The sequence below is a fragment of the Sminthopsis crassicaudata genome, chromosome 4, assembly GCF_048593235.1.
Source record: "Sminthopsis crassicaudata isolate SCR6 chromosome 4, ASM4859323v1, whole genome shotgun sequence".
NCBI lineage: Eukaryota > Metazoa > Chordata > Mammalia > Dasyuromorphia > Dasyuridae > Sminthopsis > Sminthopsis crassicaudata.
In genome coordinates this window covers 470464515-470487479 of record NC_133620.1, presented here as the reverse complement: position 1 = coordinate 470487479, position 22965 = coordinate 470464515, and the positions used below count along the sequence as shown (strand labels likewise).

The 22965-nt window shown below is 46.9% G+C and overlaps 2 protein-coding genes, 1 long non-coding RNA gene and 1 other non-coding gene across 8 annotated transcripts in view; 1 reads left to right on the top strand and 3 right to left on the bottom strand.

Moving 5' to 3' along the window:
• Nucleotides 1–19580, bottom strand: part of LOC141540365 (zinc finger protein 793-like) — a 28476-nt gene extending 8896 nt beyond the window's left edge. For 2 of the 3 annotated variants that reach the window (XM_074264307.1, XM_074264305.1), the window contains exons 1-4: nucleotides 5141–5276; nucleotides 2849–2931; nucleotides 2347–2473; nucleotides 1527–1622 (exon numbers count right to left, since the gene is read on the bottom strand). In XM_074264307.1, the coding sequence (XP_074120408.1) occupies nucleotides 1527–1622; nucleotides 2347–2473; nucleotides 2849–2899 (274 nt within the window). In that variant the 5' untranslated portion in view covers nucleotides 2900–2931; nucleotides 5141–5276. Of the gene's footprint in view, nucleotides 1–1526; nucleotides 1623–2346; nucleotides 2474–2848; nucleotides 2932–5140; nucleotides 5277–19488 lie in introns of those variants that run through there. The other variant, XM_074264306.1, reaches the window with a different exon arrangement.
• LOC141540372 (uncharacterized) lies at nucleotides 5088–6445 on the top strand. Its single transcript, XR_012481533.1, has 2 exons — nucleotides 5088–5130; nucleotides 5237–6445. It is a non-coding gene; the product is annotated as an uncharacterized LOC141540372 (long non-coding RNA).
• The window catches only part of LOC141540367 (uncharacterized), a 61273-nt gene continuing 47954 nt past the window's right edge, over nucleotides 9647–22965 (bottom strand). Inside the window, exons 1-5 of one of the 3 annotated variants that reach the window (XM_074264309.1) lie at nucleotides 19489–19595; nucleotides 17101–17183; nucleotides 16593–16719; nucleotides 15449–15544; nucleotides 9647–12811 (exon numbers count right to left, since the gene is read on the bottom strand). In XM_074264309.1, coding sequence (XP_074120410.1) covers nucleotides 10833–12811; nucleotides 15449–15544; nucleotides 16593–16719; nucleotides 17101–17151 — 2253 coding nt within the window. In that variant the 5' untranslated portion in view covers nucleotides 17152–17183; nucleotides 19489–19595 and the 3' untranslated portion in view covers nucleotides 9647–10832. The other 2 variants (XM_074264308.1, XM_074264310.1) reach the window with 2 other exon arrangements.
• LOC141542066 (small nucleolar RNA SNORA17) lies at nucleotides 13507–13624 on the bottom strand. The gene has a single exon (XR_012482070.1). It is a non-coding gene; the product is annotated as a small nucleolar RNA SNORA17 (small nucleolar RNA).

Sequence of the window (22965 nt, the reverse complement as noted above, 5' to 3'; positions counted from 1 at the left end):
AACAATGAACAATACTTAGTACCACATAAGGATGTATTACATTAGCAGCTATCATTAGGATGAGGAGGAAATTTAAAATTCCTCCAATTTGGAATTGGATTCCAAAATCCAAAAGGCATTAGTTTACAACTAAGAATAATTTATTACCATGCACAGTTGAATAAAATCCCACAGGGGATTAAAAGGACTTTTAATGAAATAGAGGATTTTTAAGTATTCCTGATGAAAAGATCAGAACTGAATTAACATGATGAAAAGCAAAGGAGACAAAAGAAATCTAGAACAGTAAATATATTTGAGCTAAAGTAAGGGACTAAGACGATAATGACATAATTATATTCTACTAGAGAGAAAAGATTTCAAGGTCTCTTTAGAGCTTTAATGTCTTCAAGTATAATAGGGAAGGTTATATATCACACGGATGAGTCAGAGTGTTTTTGTGTTCAAAAGAGAGGAAAGAAAAAGGGAATTCAGTAGGTAGATATAAAGAAGAAAATATATCACTAAGTAAATTTTTTAAAAATCACAAATGAAAAGAAAAAAAGGTAATGATTAATTAGAAATAATGTTATACACTGGGAGATCAAATCTTGAAGCTGAAACTGAAATACTCTGGCCACACGAAGAGAAGGAGAAATCACTAGATCATGTTATGGAAGGAAAAACATGAACTTAGAAAGACTTGTAGAGGATAGTGGAGGATAGAAGGGCCTGGTTTTATGTGGTCCATGGGGTCACAAGGAATAAGATATGACAATGAATGAACAAAAAGGTTTTGATCAATTATTTGTCAACAAAATGGATGATGACTTCACTGAATAAAGGAATAAAGAATTTAATAAAGAGCAATAGAGAATTGAAATAACTCATTCTCAGAAAAATAAATCAAGTAAGTTATGATTGAACTTCCAATGAAAAAACTCTAGGAAAGATAAACCTATGAGTGATTTCTACCAAACATTCAAAAAATAACGGCTTCTATTACATAAGGTGGGAAAACACTTCTATGACCTAAATCTACTTTTAATAACCAAGCAGACAAAAAGAGCTCATGATGTACTGGAGTCCCTAATGAATACTGGCACAAAGATGTTACGTATTAGCAAATGCGCTAGAGCAACCTATTAAAGACAGCATACACGACAACTAAGTGAAATTTAGGCTACAAACAACGGGCAAGATTAATGTTTTAGGGAAAGTATGAATATGACTGGCCAAATTGACATCAAAAGATATAAAAATGAAATAAATAAGCACAAATGAGCAAGAGGCATTAAGAACTGTTTAAACTCTCCAAATTTCTAAAAAAGGCAAATGACAGTTTCTCTGAAATAGAATATCAAATGCATAAAAGTAACAAAAGTATAAAACCAAATACAGGAGAGCTATGACCAGCCAGCTACCACAATGCAGACACAGCAGCCAAGCCCTCCTGCATCGGATCCAGGGACGGCACCGCCATACTGGACAGGACAGAGAACGAGGCAGAGGAGCCGCCTCCCAGCATCTGCCTGCTCTTCACCCACCTTGATGAGACCCACTGCAGTCTCTGCTCTCGGGACTCCAGGCTCCTTCTGGCTTCTCCAAAAGAGAGATCACATCCAGTCTGGAAACAGGAATCCCTGCACACAGGGACAGAACATCCGAAATGTAATTACTCAGGGACAAGCAGGTGGGGAGGATGTCCAGAGGGCTCTGAAGCTGTCTCCCCCTGCAGCAGGGCCCCGACCCTGGGTCCACTTTCCCTCCACCTGTGCCGTCTGTCCCAGACCCGCTCACTGGGAGCCAAGCTCTTCATCCAAGGGCATCTTCAATCCCAGCAAGAGCATTTCCTTCCCCACTGGGACTCTCCTGCTCAGATCACTCCCAGATCCTTCACAGAAGACTCAAAAGTTGTCAAGACTGAGACAAGCCCAACAGTGCTGCCCTCAAGGAGGAGGCCCAGAAGCCCTGACTGTGCTCAGACTCTGGCCTCCATTTGGACTCAGGGCTGGATCTCCTCAGTCCCTGGGCTGAGCTCCACTGAGGGCAGATGTGGAGAGTGGGCGGGCCGGGCTGCCTGGAGGAAGCTGCAAAGCCCCTAGAAGGCCCAGCTCCCCCCGGCTGTGCCCTGACTCCGGCATCCAGCCACAACTGCACTAGGGGGGAGTTATACAAAGCCCTCAGGGACTGGTCAGGGTCTGAGTTAGGCTTGGAAGGACAACCAGGTCAGCAGCTCCACTCTGTGCTCGGAGAAGAAGGCTGGTCCCTGGCTCTCCATCACTACGAGTCAGGCTGGAAAGGAGACACTGGGGCCCCTTTGGTCCAACTCGGCTCTGCCCTCCCCAAGGGGACAGCGGCGCTTACCCACAGAGAGCAGGTTCTGGAAGGTCTCCAGCATCACGTCCCTGTGCAGGGCCCTCTGGGCCGGCTCCAGGACCCTCCACTCCTCCCGGGTGAAGTCCACGGCCACGTCCCGGAAGGTCACTGGCTCCTGAATAGACACAAACCTGCTGAGCCACAGACCCAGCCCGCCTCGGGGTCCTGCTCCCCTACTTGTGGGGGCCACGGGAGCCTGCACACACCGGGGTCCCCCCCGCCCCACCCACATCCTCTCCAAGAACCCCCGGGGCCCTTTCCTCCCGAAGCCCCAAACCTCCCAGGAGAATGAGCCGGGGTGTGACCCCCGAACACAGCACTGACACTGGCGATCACAGCCCAAATATGGATGCCCCGCAGGTGCCCTGACTGACCCCTCTCCATTACTGACCAGGAGGGAGGCCCCAGGGCCAGGGCCAGCCTCCCGCGGCCTTTGTGGCCCCGCTGACCCGAGCCGGAGGAGAAAAGGCGGGGAGGAGCTGGGACTCACCTGAAAGGGGGCCATGAGGAAGCCAGGAGTCGGGCCCTGCTCGGCCTCCATCCTGGGAAGAGCAGGGTCTTTGCAGGGCTGAGCTGGAGGAGAAAGAAGCTGTGAGGGGCCCAGACCCGCTCTGCTGGGGCTCCTGGACAAGTGCCCCTCCCCAGCACCTCTGGGAGCTCAAGAGCGCTGGAGCCTCTCACAGAGGGCGGGGCTGCTGAAGAAGGTCCTGGGGCCTCCCCTGCCCCAGCCCCGCCCCAGGGGCCTCCCCTGTCCTAGCCCCGCCCCAGAGGCCTCCCCTGTCCTAGCCCCGCCCCAGGGGCCTGCCCTGCTATAGCCCCGCCCAAGAGGCATGCCCTGCCCTGTCCTAGCCCTGCCCCAGGGGCTTTCCCACCTAGGAAGGGAGCCTGGCAGAAGGGGAGGAGGAGGAGGGGGAACAGGCTCCTGGAGCTGGCACGGGGGAGACCCTGGCAGAGGGGGAGGAAGCAGGAGCCCCGAGGGCAGGCCGTCCTTCTGAGGGCAGGTGAGAGCTAAGGGCGCTGGATGGAAAAGAGGCAGGAGTTTGAGGGCCGGCACCTGCTGTGTTCTGTGCAGGCTGTGGAGACACCGAGGGGGAAAGGAATCCTGGCCTGGGGAAATGAGGCAGGTGGGACCAAGACGGGAAAAACTGCTACACACACACACACACACTCTGTGCTTTTCTAACAAACCAACGTCTGGAAGTCACCATTTGCACCATTTTGTGCGTGACTTCCTGCGATTCCTTCCCTAAAATCCATCATCTCTGGAACTGTTCTCTCACACTGGCGCCCCCTCGTGGTCGGAGACCCAGTTCCCGGCCCAGGCCGGAAGCGCAGTGGCCCCGGGCCCTCAGAACGCTCCTGCTCTGGGCAGCATCTCAGCCTGACCGTGACTTCCCTGATGCCGCCTGGGCCCCTTGTCCCCTCCATGGCGGCCCCCAGCCCTCCCCCCCAGGGGCTCGCCACAGGCCCGATGGGCTTCAGCCCTGAGTGACCCCAGTGCCTCAACCTCCCCAGGAGCTCCAGGCTCGGGCAAGTTTTTCACCAAACATTTCAGGGCAAATTGAAGAAAATCATCACAGACACAAGTGGCTGGGATGAATGTCCGTCAGCCTCGGGCCGAGCGCTGCTCCTGCACGGGGAACCTTCCTCCTAGGGTCAGGCAAGGTTGAAGACCCCAAGGGCTGTGAGGGAACAGACCCTTCTCTTTCACAGTGACCAGTAACAAGCAGCTCCCAGGGAGCCCGAAAGTCAAAGCCCCGCCCCGAGCCTGGGCCCAAGTCATCCCGGGAGTGTCCTGGGGGAGGGGTCCTCAGAGAGCTGCCAGGGCTACCCCCACCTGCCAACGACCTGACCTCCCCCTGGGACACTCCGAGCCCAGGAAGAACAGCAGCCCCTGGGCCCTGACTCCTCTCAGCCCAAACCTCCAGTGACCAGCAGGGCAGGGACCCGTGGGGGAGGGGAGGTCATCGAAGACGCAGCGGGGGGCCTCACAACATGGCTCTGCACCATCCACTAAGAAAGGCTGACGTCACCTTGGCCTCTGGCCCTGTTTTCTGCTGGGACCCCCTGAGGCGCGGGGTCTCCCCCTTTTCACCAAGCCCAGCTACGAGCCTAGAAGAGGCTCCACAGATGCTCCTTGGAGGGAGGAAGGCCGGGCTGGGCCCGACCAGAAAAGAGGATGCAGAAGTGACCCAAAGATGAGGCAGGGGGCAGGTAGGAGACAGAAACTGGAGCAATAAGAGTATGTATGCCCCATGGGGGACGGGCCAGGGGACAAGGAGAGGAGGCAGCTTGGGTCCAGCCGCAAAGAAAGGGGGTCTAAAAAGGGGGGTGGCAAGGCCCGAGGGGGGTTGATTGCCGGAGATGAGGGGGCTGCACACGCATACTCACAGGCACCCTAACAAACGCTCGCACTGGCGCACACTCAGGAGCTTATACACATCCCCTGCGTGCACACACGTGTACAACAACTCAGAACCACTGACAAAGTCCCAGGGCTCAGCGCGCACACAGCCAGGAGTAATGCTGGCCTGTCCTCATTCTGCCTGAGGCTCTTACAACTGGAGCCGGAGTTGCGCCTGCGCACTGTCAGGACTGAAGCTAGGTGACACTTTCTGCCTGCAGCTCACACAACAGGAGCCGAAGCCGCGCGTGCGCAATGACAAAAACCGCATGGCCCGCACCAGGAACTGTGATAAGGGGGCGGGGTTGAAGGAGCGCGTGCGCCGGAGCGCGTGCGCCGTATCCCGTTCTCACAATCGAGACAGCTAGGTACGCATACCTAAGGTGGGGAAAAGGAGGGCGGGGACACCAGGAGTTGGTGCCGCAGGAGCTCACGCAAACTATCCTCCCCCGTTCACTTTGGTCCCTCCGATAGAACAGGAAGCATGAAACCGGAAGCGAGGACCCAGTTCGACGCCGGCGCTCTTGCTCCTTTACTCTCTCCCGGTCAGCGAATCAGAGGTGCATTCAAAAAAAGGGAAGCAGCATTCCCATGATGCATTTTACTGGGCGGCAAGCTTGATAGCCTATGGAGCCACAGACTAACCATCCCCAAACGCTTCTGGGAAACAGAGTGCGGAAAAGGAAGGTCCCGTCTTGCGCGTGCCTAAGAGTCGTTTAGTTAGACTACAGATCCCAGGAAGCATTGCGACCTAATTTTTTTTTTTTTTTTAACTCCCGAAAGTTTTGAGTCTGCACACTGGACAAAAGCTTGTGGAGGTTCCTGGTGTTTGATTTCACCGGGTACTAACCCCGTTCTATCGTCCCTTAGGTCTCTCCTCCATAGTGACCGCTTTATCTGGTCCTTATGTAACAGATAACTGAATGATTCAGTGTCCCGCCCTCGCGCCCAATGCCCCTGCAACCTCAGGTTCAGTTTTGGGGGATCATTTCTGCCGGGAGCAGGATCGAGAAGAATCCCTGCACCCCCAACCCTTTAAGTGGCACTGGGCCTCCCTTGTTGCCGCCACCAAGGTCCCCTGATCCTTTTCCTTAGAGCTTTGGCTAGGGCCGCTTAGTCTGGGTTTTCAGACTGAGAGGATGTGGCGCTGTCCATGGTAGACTTAGGAAAAAGGTTGGGCTTGCTCAAGAGACCCTTGGGGACTTATTCCAGGGAAGCGAATCCCACCGGCAGTCAGGAATAACTTCCACTGGAACCTTGTGGCACAAGGGTTCCCTCTCTCCGGCCCCTGGTCCGGGGCAAGGAGGGCCAGTGGGGCGCAGCAGGGGAGATGCAACAGCCTCGTCTACCCCTGCCCTTCCTGCGGCTGCTGGACACTGTGGGGCTCGTGATTCCTTTCTTTATGTCCGGTTTCGGTCCACGAGACCGGGGAGTCTGCGAGGGGGCGTCCCCCGAGGTCTGGGGACAAAGAGCACAAATGTAAACCCTTCCCGTGTTTGAACACGGAGACATGCTCCCCTTCCCCAAACGTCTCTGCCTCTTTCCAGTTCTTACAGTCTTTCGGGACACCAGGGGCGCGAAGTTTCCCCACCCCCCGAAGTCCTCTGGCCCCTCTGCAGTTTGTAAGTCTGCTCCACGCGGGGGGACAGTAATTTACTGTTGATAAAGCTTTCAATTGATCCAGCTATTTCGTAAAGCAATTTGTCACTATATCGTAAAAGTCACTAGACAACACTTATCCTTGATGTACCACTCACTACTTACTATATTCCAGAAAGATCAGAGCAGAAGGGGAAGGGCACGTGTACAAAAATCTTTATACTCCCTAGTTGATAGCATTAGTGAAATCTGCATTAAGGGTGCACACTTCTATTGGGGAACAGGCAAGCATATTATGAGGTGTGAATCCAATGGAATAGGTATTACCAATGGAAGGCCTCAAAGAAACTTGTGTAATACCTATGAGTAAATTAGAAAAATTGATACAGTTAATAACATTGTAAAGGAAAAAAAAAAACTTTGTATGTTATATGAGTGTCACGGAATATTATTGTTCAGCAGGATGCTTTCAGAAAGGCCTTGAGAGACTTACATGAACTGAGTGAAATGAACACAACCAGATCACTGTACACAGCAACAGCAAAATTATAGGATCAATTCTGATGGACGTGGCTCTCTTCAACAATGAGATGATTCAGGCCAATTCCAATGGTCTTGTGATGAGAGCCATCTATACCCAGAGAGAGAACTGTGGGAACTGAATGCTGACCACAACATAGTATTTTTTGTTATTGTTTGCTTGAATTTTGTTTTCTTTCTCATTTCCCCCCCTTTTTGATCTGATTCTTCTTATGCAGCAAGGAAATTGTATAAATACCAATGTCTATATTGGATTTACATATATTTTTTACGAAGTTTAACATATATTGGATTACTTGTCATCTAGGAGGGGGTAAGGGCAAGGGAGAGAAATTGGAACACAAGGTTTCTCAAGGGTCAATGGCAACAAATTATCTTTGCATATGCTTTGAAAATAAAAAGGTACAATAAACAACTTTGAAAGACTTTAGAACTCTGATCAATGCAATGTCCTACCATGATTCTAGGAGAGTGATGAAATACTCTACCTATCTCTTGGGAGATGTGATGTACTCAAATTGTGAACAGGACTTGTTCCTTTGGATCAATGAAGGAATCTGCGTTAACAAAAGATCTTTATCACAAGGGTATTTTCCCCTCCTCCAGTGAGGTGGGAGTAGGAGGGCCAAAGGGAGGGATAAGTAAGGGAAAAGGAAGAAAAGAGGATTTTAAAAATTCTGTTTTACAAGAGAAAAAAGCTTAAGCCTAGACAAGCAAGACAGCATTGAGAACTGAGTGGATTGGGGCAGCTAGGGGGCCCGGTGGATAGAGCACCAGCCTTGAATTCAGGAAGAGCAGAGTTCAAATCTGGTCTCAGACACTAAACACTTCCTAGCTGTGTGACCCTGGGCAAGTCACTTAACCCCAGCCTGGGGGGGTGGGAAGAGAACTGAGTGGATTTCTTAATACTTTTAAAAAGCAAGTTTTTATAGAGCTATAATGCATAATGTTGTTTTTCTGTTCCATATATAATGTCCATTTTATTTGATATTTAAATTAAGAATGAAAAAAAATCTAAGGGGCACATAGGTGGCACAATGGATAGAACACCAGCCCCAAAGTCAGGAGGACCTGAATTCAAATCTGGTCTCAGACACTTAATACTAACTAGCTGTGTGACCCTGGGTAAGTTACTTAACCCCAATTGCCTTAGTAAAAAAAAAAAAAAAAAAAAAAGAGTATTTCAAATGACTATTAAATGTAAATAAAAATAAGTTGGCTAAAGGTTCATCAAAACTGTTAAGATTTATTAGTTTTGATATTTTTGGTTTCTGATATATTTGTCTCTAATTTTCAAGACTTATCTAGTTTTGTCCTTACATAAAGCTTTTATTTGTCTTAAATTTAAAAACTTTTTCATTGAATTTATTAATCCTTTTTCTATTTTGTTAATTTGTTTTTAAGATTGTGATTTTTCCTCTTGTGAACTTTCCTACTTTAGCTATGTCCCAGAAGTTTTAGCATGTTGTCTTAGGATCTTATCATATTAATACTGTTTTCGTTTTTTTCTGTAAACCATTCATCCTACATTCCAGTCTATTATTTCTTCTATTCTCCTATACTGATTTGGTACATTCTAGAAAAACATTATTTCTGCATTTTAAATTTATTTGCAATTTTTCTGCATCCTAATACATAGTCCATTTTATGTTCTACATATTATGTTCTGTCATGTTTCCATTTAGAAAGAACCAAAAATAGATAGAAGGGGGACACAGCAGAAAGAGGCAAAGGGAATATTCCCATTGAACAGTACTTCCACTCAGGAAGAGGTATGTATTTTCAAGAGAAAAAATAAATGCCATGAGAGGTTTAATTTGGAAATGAGGTACAACAGAGAAAAGGGATAATGGAGATATATCCACAAGGGCAATAATAACAGAATCACTTTTAAAAGGCCTAAGTTTCAGAAATTAACTTTAAGAGACCACTGGTTTTTAAAAGTATGTGTGTATGTATACATGTCTATGCATACATACATACATATATGTACTTATAAGCAAATGTACAAAAGTAAGTAGGTATACCATATAACCAGTCTATCACACAATAAGTTTTCAAAACAGCCCAGAAGGAAAGAAAATTAAGAGATCAAAGCAAAGAAAAATTTATGTTAATAAGCAAACAAGTTGGGGACATGGGGAAGAGAGGAGGTATTTAACTAGTCAAGTTGAGATAGGAAAGAGAGGGGGGGAAAAGGGAGAAAAAATAAGTATCTGAATAAAAAAAGGAAGGAAAAAACTGTAGTAAAATAACTAAACCCACAAGTGAACAGAAGGATTGATCAAGGGGAATAAGGAAAATGGAAAGAAAGAATACAATTTCATCAATGGCTTAAAAAAAAAAATTCATCTTCAGCATAAAATATTGACTTAAAACAGGATGATTTTTAAAACCTAACACAAATTTTTATGTCAGTGGACTAAACCAGAGGTATCAGACAACCAAACTATAATACTCCATCGCACAGCCCAAACTAGTTTAAAACATAATTGGGAAAAAATGTAGCAATATAAATAAAAAACATAACAGAGATAACATTTCATTATAGAACTAAATCAGTATGTATTCTACATGGATCCTTATGTATAGATGAGCAGCCCTGTTTGCAGGTGAGTAGGACATGATTGAACTAAATACAACAAAATGAAAATATCAGAACAGATAAGAAAACAAAACCACATAATCCAGCAGGTGTGTTCCCCACAGAGAGAAAATAAAGAGTCTAGACCAAAAGCTATTCTGCATTAAGTGAATTCAAAAAGCAATCATGCTGCTATATTAAGTAAAAATATAAATTCACAGTTGCAACAGATAAAGAAATTTCAATATGTTTACAAGAAGTATAAACAAAAAATCAATGTCCTTATGCACCAAAGAAAAAAATTAACTATAGGGCAAGACACAGATAGGAACACAATAGGTATTAATCAATGTCCTTATGCACCAAAGAAAGAAATTAACTATAGGGCAAGACACAGATAGGAACACAATAGGTATGAGATTAATCTTCCTCTCAGCACTGAACAAATTGACAGAAAGATTAAAAAAATAAACTACAGAACAAAATAAATCTAGAGCTAAGAATTTAGAGCTAAAAGATTTATAGCTTCTATATGTATATCAAATGGATACATGTCTATTAAAATGTACAATGAATGTGTAATATTTCCAAGCATCAAATAGTACATTTACAAAAAAAGACCAAGTCTTAAAAGACAGAGATAGTATGAGGAAATTAAAAATATATACATATATCAGAAATGCTAATCTCATCCTTCACAGATGATAATATAAGTTTAATAATCAATTTGGAGAGCACCACAAAAATTAGTTTTAAAAGGAAACAAAAAGTGAAATGCCAAATATGTCAGTCAAAGAATAGATTGTAGAAACAGGAACAGCTTCAAAGACAATGGTAAAACTGAGTCAGTGTTCAAAAATTTCTGGCATACAACTAAAGCAGGCATCAAAAGGACATTTTTGAGCAATAATTTGTCCTAATTGTAATTGTACTAATAAAATGTAAAAAAAAGAATGAATAGAATATTGGTTTTTTAAAAACTAGAAATTAAGAAAACAAGAACAATGGAGAAAAAATTGAAAATCAGAGCAATCAATACATTAGAAATCAGACTAAAGAAATTGTAAAAACCAAAATCACATTCTGAGAAAACACCATGGTTCTCCATTGCCATTTCTTTACAAGTATGGTGGGCTCTCGAGTGTGCAATAGTGCATACAGTGACAGTTTTTTCATGTGTTGGATTTGGAGGGGATGAAAAAGGCACAGGTTGAGAAATGCAGGTGACATGTTAACCAAAAAGAAGTACAATGAATTACTTTAGAAAGGACAGATGTTTCTCCTATTGAGTTGCCAGAATCATATGAATTCTCCGGTGGCAGTGAAGGGGTAGTTCCTGTGTGAAGTCTATTTCAACACATTCTGTTTCTTTTCAGTATGAATTTTCTGATGAATAATAAGGTTGGAACTACTACTAAAGCCTTTCCCACATTCATTACATGCAAAAGACTTCTCTTTTATATGGGTTTTCTGGTGGAAAACGAGGTTTGCTTTGCGCCTAAAAGTTTTCCCACACTCCTGACATTCAAAAGGTTTTTCTCCATTATGAATTCTTTGATGATAACTGAGTGCTACTTGGTAGCTGAAAGCTTTCCCACATTCATTACATATAAAGGGTTTCTCTCCAGTGTGAGTTCTTTGATGAGTAATAAGGTTTGTCCTCCGGGTGAAGGCTTTTCCACATTCATTACATTCAAAGAGTTTTTCTCCAGTGTGAGTCCTTTGATGGTAAGTGAGGGAGTCCCTGTGGCTAAAAGATTTCCCACATTCACTGCAAACAAAGGGTTTCTCTCCTGTATGAATTCGCTGATGTTTAAAAAGACTTGCTCTCTGGGTAAAAGCTTTCCCACACTCATTACATATAAAGGGTTTCTCTCCAGTATGAACTCTCTGATGACAAGTGAGATGGTCCCTCCGGCTAAAGCCTTTCCCACATTCCTTACACACAAATGGTTTCTCTCCAGTGTGAGTTCTCTGATGTGCAATAAGGTGTCCTCTCCGACTGAAGGCTTTCCCACATTCATTACATTCAAAGGGTTTCTCTCCAGTATGAATTCCTTGATGACAAATGAGGTATCCTCTCTGACTGAAGTCTTTCCCACATTCATTACATTTAAAGGGTTTCTCTCCAGTATGAATTCTCTGATGATCAAAGAGATATCTCATGCTGGTGAAGGCTTTCCCACATACATTACATGCAAAAGGTTTCTCTCCAGTGTGAGTTCTCTGGTGTCCAATAAGGCTTCTGCTAAAGCTGAAGGCTTTCCCACACTCATTACATTTAAAGGGTTTCTCTCTGGTATGAGTTCGGAGATGGGTAATAAGGTTTCCCCTATGACTAAAGCTTTTCATACATTCATGGCACGCAAATGGTTTCTCTCCTGTATGAGTTCTCTGATGAGTAATAAGATTTGCCCTATGAATGAAGCTTTTGCCACATTCATTACATGTAAAAGATTTCTCCCCTGTATGAATTTTATGATGAGCAATCAGATTTCCTCTATGGCGGAAGTTTTTTCCACATTCTTTACAAATAAAAGGTTTCTCTCCAGTATGAGTTCTCTGATGTGCAATCAGGTTTTCCCTCCTACTGAAGGGTTTCCCACATTCATTGCACTCAAAGGGTTTTTTCCCAGTGTGTGTTTTTTGATGGATAATAAGGTTTGCTCTTAGGCTAAAGCCTTTCCCACATTCATCACATTTAAAGGATTTCAGTTCACCATAATTTCTCTTAAGTTCAGTCAAGCTCCCTTTGTGGAAAAAGCCTTTTCCATATTTATTATATTTATAATGTTTGTCTCCTATGCTACTTATTGGATTTTCTGTAAGATTAGATCTTCTAAATACTTTTCCACATTCACTCTCTTCATGTAGATTTTCTCTAGCATCTGTTTTACGAAATTTAAATAATCCCGAGTGATACCTGAAAGGTTTCTTGCCTTTGCCATACTTAGAAAAGTTCTTTTCTAAAGAAATTGCATTATAAGTAATTAGACTAGGGAAACCCCTCAAGTTCTTTCCAACTGTCTTATATATATCCAGACTTTTCTCCACAGTTCCAACAAAGATTGGCCCAAGGCTGAAGCTCTTCCCAATTGGCATACACTGAGGCACATTCCCATTACTCAAAGTCATTCTGGGAATGGTCCCTTCTCTGGATGGGCTCTTCTGTTTCTCTAAATTCATATCATATTCCCTGGCTTCGTTCATGTTGCAGTGCCAGGCCATGCCCTTTGGGAGCCTCTTCTCAGAGGATGTCTCCAGACAAATGCTCTGCACCATGTTCAAGTTCTTAGCTTGAAATCCAGTGTCTTCGCTAAAGGAATCTGAAAGAAACCAATAAAAGCATCAGCAGCCATCCTTTGCTGTGTTGAGACAAAACAGTCTTCCCTATAAGAAATGTTCATTTCCATCTCTCCAGACAAGAATAATGCTCGCTCTGCATCACGGATAACAGGACTGCTTTCAGGAACAAGTCTAAGGAAAGACTTGTAAGAAATATTACAGAACTAAGGGGCCTGAACAAAATACGTGACATTCCAAGGCAGTGAAGGTACTTACATGATGACATCACATACTAAATTAAAAACAAATCTCTTCTATGACAGAAGAGTGGAAAGCCATAGGGAAAGGACAAGGTCCAGCTCAGAGAATTATCCAACCACAAAGTCAATCCACATGGATTTCAGGGAAAAAAAAAAGGTATACACCTGAAGAGTCAGCAGCTGGTTTTCTAAAAACTTATGAAAAAACATGTGACTACTAGATTTTTAAGAAACTGTATTTTTAACAGAGTTTACTGATTACCAAGTTGTGGAGGAAGGTGGTCAAAATAAAATTCAATTTATTCATACTTTGTACCGTCAATCTACAATGAGATTTTGTTGTCATTCAGACTTTCCACTTATGTCCAACTATTCATGACCCCTTTTGAGGGTTTTCCATTTCTATCTCCAACTCATTTTATAGGTAATACACTGAGGCAAACAGGACTAAGTGACTTGCCCAGTTTCACACAGCTAGTGTGAGGCCAGATTTGAACTCAGGAACATGAGTCTTCCTGATTTCAAGCCTGGCACTCTATCCTCTGTGCCACCTAGTTACCTTAAAATAAGATTTTTAAAGCAGTCAAGGACACATAACATAGCAGGAAATGAATTTGGTTTCGATAAGATTTTTCTGGAAAAAGAAAACAAACATTTTTAAATGAAAAAATAGAAATATGATATAGTGAAAATTAAGAAACTCCATAAGGACATCACTAGACAGTGAATAATATTTCTTTTTCATTAAGGCTTTGTGAATAAATCAAATTAAGATATATATGGCAGTCTATTGAAAATTGTATATGGCACAAAGCAGGGAGAGATGACTAATTATATAAAGGTCAGAGTTGAAAGAGAGTTCAGCAGGACAGTGGAGCAAAGATGGTCAACAGAAGCCAGGACATTGCCTGAGCTCTCCCATTTCCCTCGGAATCAATGGTACATCAAGACTTGGAACAGAATTTGGAGTGACAGAACCCACAAACATTCAGAGGGAAACAATTTTAAGATATTTTGGAATAACTACAGGAAAGAACTGTGTCATTTGGGGAGGAAGGGAGGATGCAGCCCAGCACAGGCACTGTGTGGAGAACCTAGAGGGAGGCTCTTAGTCAAAGCACAACATTGGTCCCTCCCTCCTGGCTCAGAGGGCCAGAGGCTTGGCATGCCAAATGTGAGACCTAACCAAACCACAAAGGTAAGTTGTGAGCCTGGGAATCCTGGGAAAAGAGGCAGCACTTAGCTACATCAACCAAGCACAGAAGGAAAGCCTGCAGCACCGCAGGAAAGTCAGTGAGAGGCCCTTGTCCCCTTAAATAGGAAACTTGGGATCATCTCCCCTGGGCTGGAGGAGAACAACTCAACTTTAAAAAAAAAAAAAAAAAAAGAGTAAAAAAGCACAAAAAAGCCCTGACCAAAGAAAAGTACTCTGGTGACAGAGAAGACCAGAACACAAATCCAGAAGAGGATTACAATGGCAAAGGGCCTACATGGGAAGCTTCCAAGGTTCTCTCAAGCTCAAAAGGTTCTCTTGGAATATCTCAAAAAAGATTTTAAACTTCACTAAGAAAGATAGAAGAAAAACTGGGAAAAGAAATGAAAGCTATGCAGGAGAATTGTGGAAAAAAAAAAAAAACTCAAGAGCTGACGAGTGACAATTCCTCAAGTGATGGCCAACTGATTCTTTTATTTTTTTTTTTGAGCCAATAATCGTGCCCTCAAAACAAATTAGCAAAAGCTACATGAAAATGTAAAAGACTGAAATGAAATAGAAGCTCTCAGACACAAGCTCCAATTAATGAAATCTACTGAGAGGTATTCAGTGACAGAAGCTCCAATGAAAAAACTTAAAGTAAGATAAATCTACAAGAGAACTCTACAAAAAACTCAAAGAATACCTGCTTCCATTATATAAGGTGGGAAAACAGTTCTGTGGCCTAAATGTGCTTGTAATAACCAAGACAAAAAAAAGCTCATTATAGAATGAAGTCCCTAATAAATACTGGCACAAAGATTTTAAATAAACTACAGCAATACATTAAGGAGAGCATACATGATGACTAAGTGAAATTTATATTAGGAAGAACAGACAAATTCAATCTTTTAGGAAAATTGTTAATATACTGGCCAAATTAATAGCAAAATATGAAATTTTATAAGAAACACTAAAAAAACCATATGCATTAGGAAAACTGTTTAAACTCTCCAAATTTCTAAAGAAGACAAATGACAGTTTCTCTGAAATAGAATATCAAATGAACCAAAGTAACAAAAGTATAAAACCAGCGGGCTACCACAATGCAGACAGAAGCAGCCAAGCCCTCCTGCATCGGATCCAGGGACGGCACCGCCATACTGGACAGAACAGAGAACGAGGCAGAGGGGCCGCCTCCCAGCATCTGCCTGCTCTTCACCCACCTTGATGAGACCCACTGCAGTCTCTGCTCTCGGGACTCCAGGCTCCTTCTGGCTTCTCCAACAGAGAGATCACATCCAGTCTGGAAACAGGAATCCCTGCACACAGGGACAGAACATCCGGAATTTAATTACTCAGGGACAAGCAGGGGGGGAGGATGCCCAGAGGGCTCTGAAGCTGCCAGCTCTGTCTCCCCCTGCAGCAGGGCCCCGACCCTGGGTCCACTTTCCCTCCACCTGCGCCGTCCCAGACCCGCTCACTGGGAGCCAAGCTCTTCATCCAAGGGCATCTTCAATCCAGGCAAGAGCATTTCCTTCCCCACTGGGACTCCCTGCTCAGATCACTCCCAGATCCTTTGCAGAAGACTCACAAGCTGTCAAGACTGAGACAACCACAACAGTGCTGCCCTCAAGGAGGAGGCCCAGAAGCCCTGACTGTGCTCAGATTGTGGCCTCCACCTGGACTCTTGTGTTTCCCAGAACAAGCCGCCCCATCTGCCCATCAGAGACGGCCCTTTCAGGGGCTCTCCCTCACCCCTGGACTTCTCAGCTCCCTCATGGTCTCGTGGCTTTCTTCCCTGCTAAAATCCCACCTCCTGCCAAAGCCAGCCCCACTCCCCCGTGACTCCAGGACCTTTCCTCTGGATTATCCCCAGTTCTCTCTGGCACGTCTTGTTTGTCCCTAAGCAGTTTGCATGTTGTCCCTCCCATGTGAGAGCAGGAAGGCTCTGGGCCTTTCCTTGGGGGCCCAGTTCCCAGAAGAGTGCCCAAGCCGCAGGAGGACCTTAAGGTTTCCTTAGTGTACCGAGCAGGCGCCATAACATAAATGAGGAGGATTCCCAAAGATCAGGAACAGGGGAGGAAGCTGGGCAGGAGGGCTGCCCAGTGACACCCTGGACCCCCCACTTCTAGGGGAACAATGGCAAGAGCCACAAGGACAGTGGGGCCTTAGAGACTTTCCCCTGCAGCACTGGGGGGAACTTCCAAATCCCACATCTGTGTGAGACGGGTCAGGGTCTGACTTAGGACAACCAGGGCAGCAGCTCCGCTCTGTGCTCAGGGAGGCTGGTCCCTGGCTCTCCATCACTACGGGTCAGGCTGGAGAGGAGACACTGGGACCCCTCCCAAAGGGGACAGCGGCGCTTACCCACAGAGAGCAGGTTCTGGAAGGTCTCCAGCATCACGTCCCTGTGCAGGGCCCTCTGGGCCGGCTCCAGGACCCTCCACTCCTCCCATGTGAAGTCCACAGCCACGTCCCAGAAGGTCACTGGCCCCTGAATAGACACAAGCCTGCTGAGCCACAGACCCAGCCCACCTTGGGTTCCTGCTCCCCTACTTGTGGGGGCCACGGGAGCCTGCACACACCGGGGTCCCTGCGGTCCCCCCGAAATCCTCTCCAAGAACCCCCAGGGCCCGGGGCCCTTTCCTCCCGAAGCCCCAAACCTCCCGTGAGAATGCGCCAGCGTGTGACCCCGAACACAACACTGACACTGGCGATCACAGCCCAAATATGGACCTCCTGTAGGGGCCCTGACTGACCCCGCTCCATTACTGACCAGGGGGAGGCCCCAGGGCCAGGGCCAGCCTCCCGCGGCCTTTGTGGCCCCGCTGACCGGAGCCGGAGGAGAGAAGGGGCGGGAGGAGCTGGGACTCACCTGAAAGGGGGCCATGAGGAAGCCAGGAGTCGGGCCCTGCTCGGCCTCCATCTGGGGAAGAGCAGGGTCTTTGCAGGGCTGAGCTGGAGGAAAAAGAAGCTGTGAGGGGCCCAGATCCGCTCTGCGGGGGCTGCTGGACAAGTGCCCCCCCCCCCCAGCCCCTCTGGGAGCTCAAGAGTGCTGGAGCCTCTCACAGAGGGCGGGGCTGCTGAAGAAGGTCCAGGAGCCTCCCCTGCCCTAGCCCCGCCCCAGGGGCCTCCCCTGCCCTAGCCCCGCCCCAGGGGCCTCGCCCCTGCCCTAGCCCCGCCCCAGGGACTTCCCTTGCCCTAGCCCCGCCCCAGAGGCCTCCCCTGCCCTAGCCCCGCCCCAGGGGCTTTCCCACTTGGGAAGGGAGCCTGGCAGAAGGGGAGCAGGGGGGGGGGAGGCCTTGGCAGAGGGGGAGGAAGCAGGAGCCCCGAGGGCAGGCCGTCCTTCTGAGGAGCTCAGTCACTAAGGGCAGGTGAGAGCTAAGGGCGCTGGATGGAAAAGGGGTGGGAGCTTGAGGGTCGGCATCTGCTGTTCTGTGCAGGCTGTGGAGACACCAAGGGGGAAAGGAAGCGATCCCGGCCTGGGGAAATGAGGCAGGAGGGACCTGGACGGGAAAACTGCTACACATGAGGCACACCCACACACACTAGACACTGGCTGCCAAAGATCTTTAGTGCTTTATACATTCCAGGACATTTTAACTTTTTCAAAGCTTTTCTAACAAACCAACGTCTGGAAGTCACCATTTTGTGTGTGATTTCCTAAGATTCCTTCTGTAAAATCCACCATCTCTGGAACTGTTCTCTCACACTGGCGCCCCCTTGTGGTGGGAGACCCAGTTCCCGGCCCAGGCCGGAAGCACAGTGGCCCCGGGCCCTCAGCCCGCTCCTACTCTGGGCAGCATCTCACTCAGCCTGACCGTGACTTCCCTGATGCCGCCTGGGCCCCTTGTCCCCTCCATGGCGGCCCCCAGCCCTCCCCCCCAGGGGTCGCCACAGGTGAGTGACCCCAGTGCCTCAACCTCCCCAGGAGCTCCAGGCTCGGGCAAGTTTTTCACCAAACATTTCGGGGCAAATTGAAGAAAATCACAGACACAAGTGGCTGGGATGAATGTCCGTCAGCCTCGGGCCGAGCGCTGCTCCTGCACGGGGAACCTTCCTCCTAGAGTCAGTCAAGGTTGAAGACCCCAAGGGCTGTGAGGGAACAGACCCTTCTCTTTCACAGTGACCAGTAACAAGCAGCTCCCAGGGAGCCCGAAAGTCAAAGCCCCGCCCCCAGCCTGGGCCCAAGTCATCCCGGGAGTGTGTGGGGGGGTGTCCTCAGAGAGCTGCCAGGGCTACCCCCACCTGCCAACGACCTGACCTCCCCTGGGACACTCCGAGCCCAGGAAGAACAGCAGCCCCTGCGCCCCTGACTCCTCTCAGCCCAAACCTCCAGTGACCAGCAGGGCAGGGACCCCTGGGGGAGGGGAGGTCATCGAAGACGCAGGGTGGGGGGGCCTCACAACATGGCTCCGCACCATCCACTAAGAAAGGCTGACGCCACCTTGGCCTCTGGCCCTGTTTTCTGCTGGGACCCCCTGAGGCGCGGGGTCTCCCCCTTTTCACCAAGCCCAGCTACGAGCCTAGAAGATGCTCCACAGATGCTCCTTGGAGGGAGGAAGGCCGGGCTGGGCCCAGCCAGTAAAAGGCTTCCGATGCTGCACAGAGGATGCAGAAGGAAGGGAAGGGAGGAGCCGGGCTAGGAAACAAAAGTTAGAGCAACAAAGGGATGCCCTGTGGAGGAGGGGACAGGGGTAAGGAGAGGGGGCTTTCTGAAAGGGGTGAAGGTAAGAGACAAGGGGGGGAAGGGAGGCTGCTGGAGATGAGGGGGCTGCACACGCACACTCACAGGCCCCCTAACAAACGCTCGCACTGGCGCACTCTCAGGAGCTTATACACATCCCCTGCGTGCACACACGTGTACAGCCACTCAGCCACAGGCACCGTCCCAGGACTAGGGCTCAGCAGCGGACACATTCCAGGGCTTAGTTAGGTCTGAGGATTGCCTGCTCTCACTCTACCTATGGCTGCAAGAGGTGGAGCTGGCATTGCGCGTGCGCACCGTTACAACTGAAGCCAGGACACTCTCCTGGCTGTGGCTCACAGAGCCAGCCGAATATGCGCGTGCGCAATTACGCAAATACTATGGGGGCACCAGGAGCTGGGTGATAAGTGGGCGGATGGAAGAAGCGCGTGCGCGGTATCCGGTCCTCACAGACCTAAACAGCTAGGTAAGCGAACCTAAGGTGGGGATAAGGAGGGCGGGGAGAGCAGGAGCAGGCGCCCCACGAGCTCACTCAAATTGTCCCCCCAAGCTCACCTTGGTGCCTCCGGCGGAACAGGAAGCAGGAAACCCCGAGCGAGGAGCCGGTTCGAAGCTGGCTTTACCTTCTCCGGGTCAGGGAGTCAGAGGTGCTTTCAGAAAGGCGGAAGTAGCATTACCATGATACCTTAAACTAGGCGGCAAGCGGGATAGCCTATGGAACCGCAGACCGGCCATCCCCAAAGCCTTCTGGGAAGTAGAGTGCGGAAAAGGAAGGTCTTGTCCTGCGCGCGCAGGAGAGTTGTTGACTTAGACTACAAGTTCCAGGAGACATTGCGCCCCCCCTTTTTTTTTTTTAACGCCCCAAAGCTTTGAGTCTGCACCCTGACAGAGGCTTGTGGAGATTCCATTCTTTTCCTGGAGTTTGATTTCACCTGGTACTGACCCTTCTGTTGTCCCTCAGGTCTCTCCTCCACAGTGACCGCTTTGTCTGGTCCTCGTGTAACAGATGATTGGATGATTCAGTGTCCCGCCCCTCCCGCACAATGTCCCTGCATCCCCAGGTTTATTTGGGGGATCATTTGTAGCGGGAGCAGGACCGAGAAGAGCCCCCGCACCCCAACTCTAAATGGCACTGGGTCTCCCTTGCTGCCGCCATCAAACCCCCGATCCTTTTCCTTGAGCTTTTTCTAGGGCCGCTGCCCCCGCCCCCGCTGGATTTGGTGACTTGGAGGAGAGGATGGGGCGCTGTCCATGGTAAACATAGGAAAAGAGGTGGGGCTTGCTGAAGGGCCCCTGGGGACTTATTCCAGGGCAGTCAGGAGGAGACCCCCCCGGGATTCAGGAAGAACTCCCACTTGAACCCTGTGGTACAATGGTTCCCCTTCTCCGTCCCCTAGTCCCCAACGAGGGAGGTTCAGTGGGGTGGGCCTCCTTGGACAGGGTGCAAGAGCTGAGTCTTCCCCTGGTTTCTAATGTCCACCTTTCCTGCCCTTTCCTGGGACCTCCTGCGCACTGCCAGGCTCGTTGCCCTTCTGTATTTCAGGGTTCAGTCCACACAAGCAGGGAGTCTGCGAGGTGGGGTACCCCGGGTCCTGGGGACAAAGAGCACAAATGTAAACCTTTCCCCTGTTTGAACACGGAGACATACTCCCCCCTCCCCAAATATCTCTGACTCTCCCCAGTTCTTGCAGTCTCTTCTGACACCCGGGGCTTGAGTTTTCCCCCACCCAGATATTGGAGCTGCTCACACTGGACACTCCCCTTCCTGCGGGTTGTCTGCCAGAGCCAGTGCATGCCCATCAAAAAATCAAAAAACTAATAGTATAAAGGGTTAAATTTAGAAGTTCTCTAGGATTACCTGTGGCTCCCCCTTTCTTTTGTTTTTGGAGGAGCATCTTAATGTCTCTGTTTCTCTTCTCTACTATTGCCTGTCCTTGAGAATTAAAGGGCATGCCAGTGGTGTGTAAAATCTGGTACTGTGCACAAAAGTGTGCAAAAGTATATGCAGGTCCATTGTCGGTTTTTACAGCTTGTGGCACATTCATAATTGCAAATGCTTGTATAAGGAATTCCATGTCCACTCGGGCTGTCTCTTTTGCTGCTGGTATTGCAAAAGTGAATCCTGAAAAGGTGTCTACCACAACGTGGATAAAAGACAGACGACCAAAAGATTTATAATGGGTCACATCCATTTGCCAAATTTCCTTATGTCTCAAATCATGAGGGTTCTTCCCCCGAGGCAGTGTAGGAGCATGGAAAGGAAGGCAAGCTGTACAGGCTTTTACTATGCTCCTAGCTTCCTCTCTTATTATTTCAAATTGTAAACGTAAAGCTTGAGCAGCCTGATGATATTTAGAATGAGATTCTTGGGCTTCTTGAAATAAAGGAGTATTGGCCAACATGGTTAGAAGGCTATCTGCCTTTGAATTTCCATCAAAAATAGGACCTGGAAATCCACTATGAGAGTGGACATGCAAGATATAAATTTTACCTGGATGTTTTGTCACTTGCTCTTGAAGTTCCTTAAAGAGCTGATATATATTGGAAGCTACAAATTTTATTTGGGCTGTGGCAATTCTTTGTACCACACCTACTGAATACACCAAATCAGATATTATATTTACATCTCCTGGATAATAAGTAAGAGTTAGCATGATAGCATACAATTCATTCTGCTGAGTGGACTGAAAAGGAGTTCTGACTACTTTGTTTATAATTAAGTCATGAGAGTATACAGCACAAATGATATGTTTGGATGCATCTATAAAGATAGTTCATCCTTTAAGAAGAACCTTGGAAATCTTTTCTTCAAAAATCTATTGCCAATTATGTAGTACATGGATTATTTTTAATGGAGACCCATGTGTAAATTGGGAGCTGTGACCAATACAATTTGCCATTCTGGGATGGTTTCACAGCATACATTAATTTGGGCATTGGTATAAAAGGTGTATATCTTGTCAGGTCTTATCAGAGATAATTGTACCACTAGCTTAATGGCCTTTAATAAGATTCTAGCCACAAGTATTGGGTAAGGAGTAAGGTTTTGGTCTGGTTATGCTGGGAGGGTCACCCACTCTATTACACTATCTCCTTGATGAAGGACTGCTGTGGTGATATTTCCAAGGATTTCTGAATAACTCAACCACATTGGATAAAGCCAGTTCAACCTCTCTCAAAGCTTCTTGAGCTTCTTTTGTAAGCTGGTGTGGTGTTTAAAGCACTGTCTCCCCTTAAAATGTCATATAATGGTTGTAATTGACAGGTAGTTAAACCTAATTCTGGAAGCATCCGTTGGATATCTTCTATCAGTTTCTGAAAGTCATTTAAGGTGTCCAATTTCTCTGTTCTTTAAGCACTTTATGATATACTTCGTATGCTAAATATTGAAAAGGAATGTGCCATTGAATTTCTTCTGGGGCTATGTACAATTGGTAGTTCCTTAATGTTTCTATGGTCTTTTGTAGACATGCTTCTAACATTTGCTTCTCAGGTGCACACTGAAGATATCACCCAGATAATGTAACAACATAGCTTTTGGAAATGCTTTTCTGCAGTAAGAGCAGCACCCACATGTATTTGACACATAGGTCTATTTTTCATTCCCTGTGGCAAAACTGTCCATTAAAATCTTTTATAACACTCAGCTAAATTAACTTTGGGCACTGAAAAGGCAAGAAGGATAGAATAGAAACAATCCTTAATGTCTATAACCTAAAGAGGCCATTCTCTAAGCAATCAAATAGGAGATGGAAGTTCAAGCTGAAGAGTTCCCATACTTTCCATCTGTTCATTTACTTTCCTCAAATCAGTCAACATCCTCTAGTTTTCAGATTTATTTTTTATAGCAAATACTGGAGAATTCCAAGGACTTAGAGAAGGTTGTAAGTGTCCTTGGTCAAGTTGCTCCTGTACTTTATCTAATAAGGCCTGAATTTTATCACTCAGTAAGGGCCACTGTTCTACCCACACTGGTATATCAGTTTTCCATTGAATGGGAACAGATGAGAATTCTAGGATGCCTTCAACACA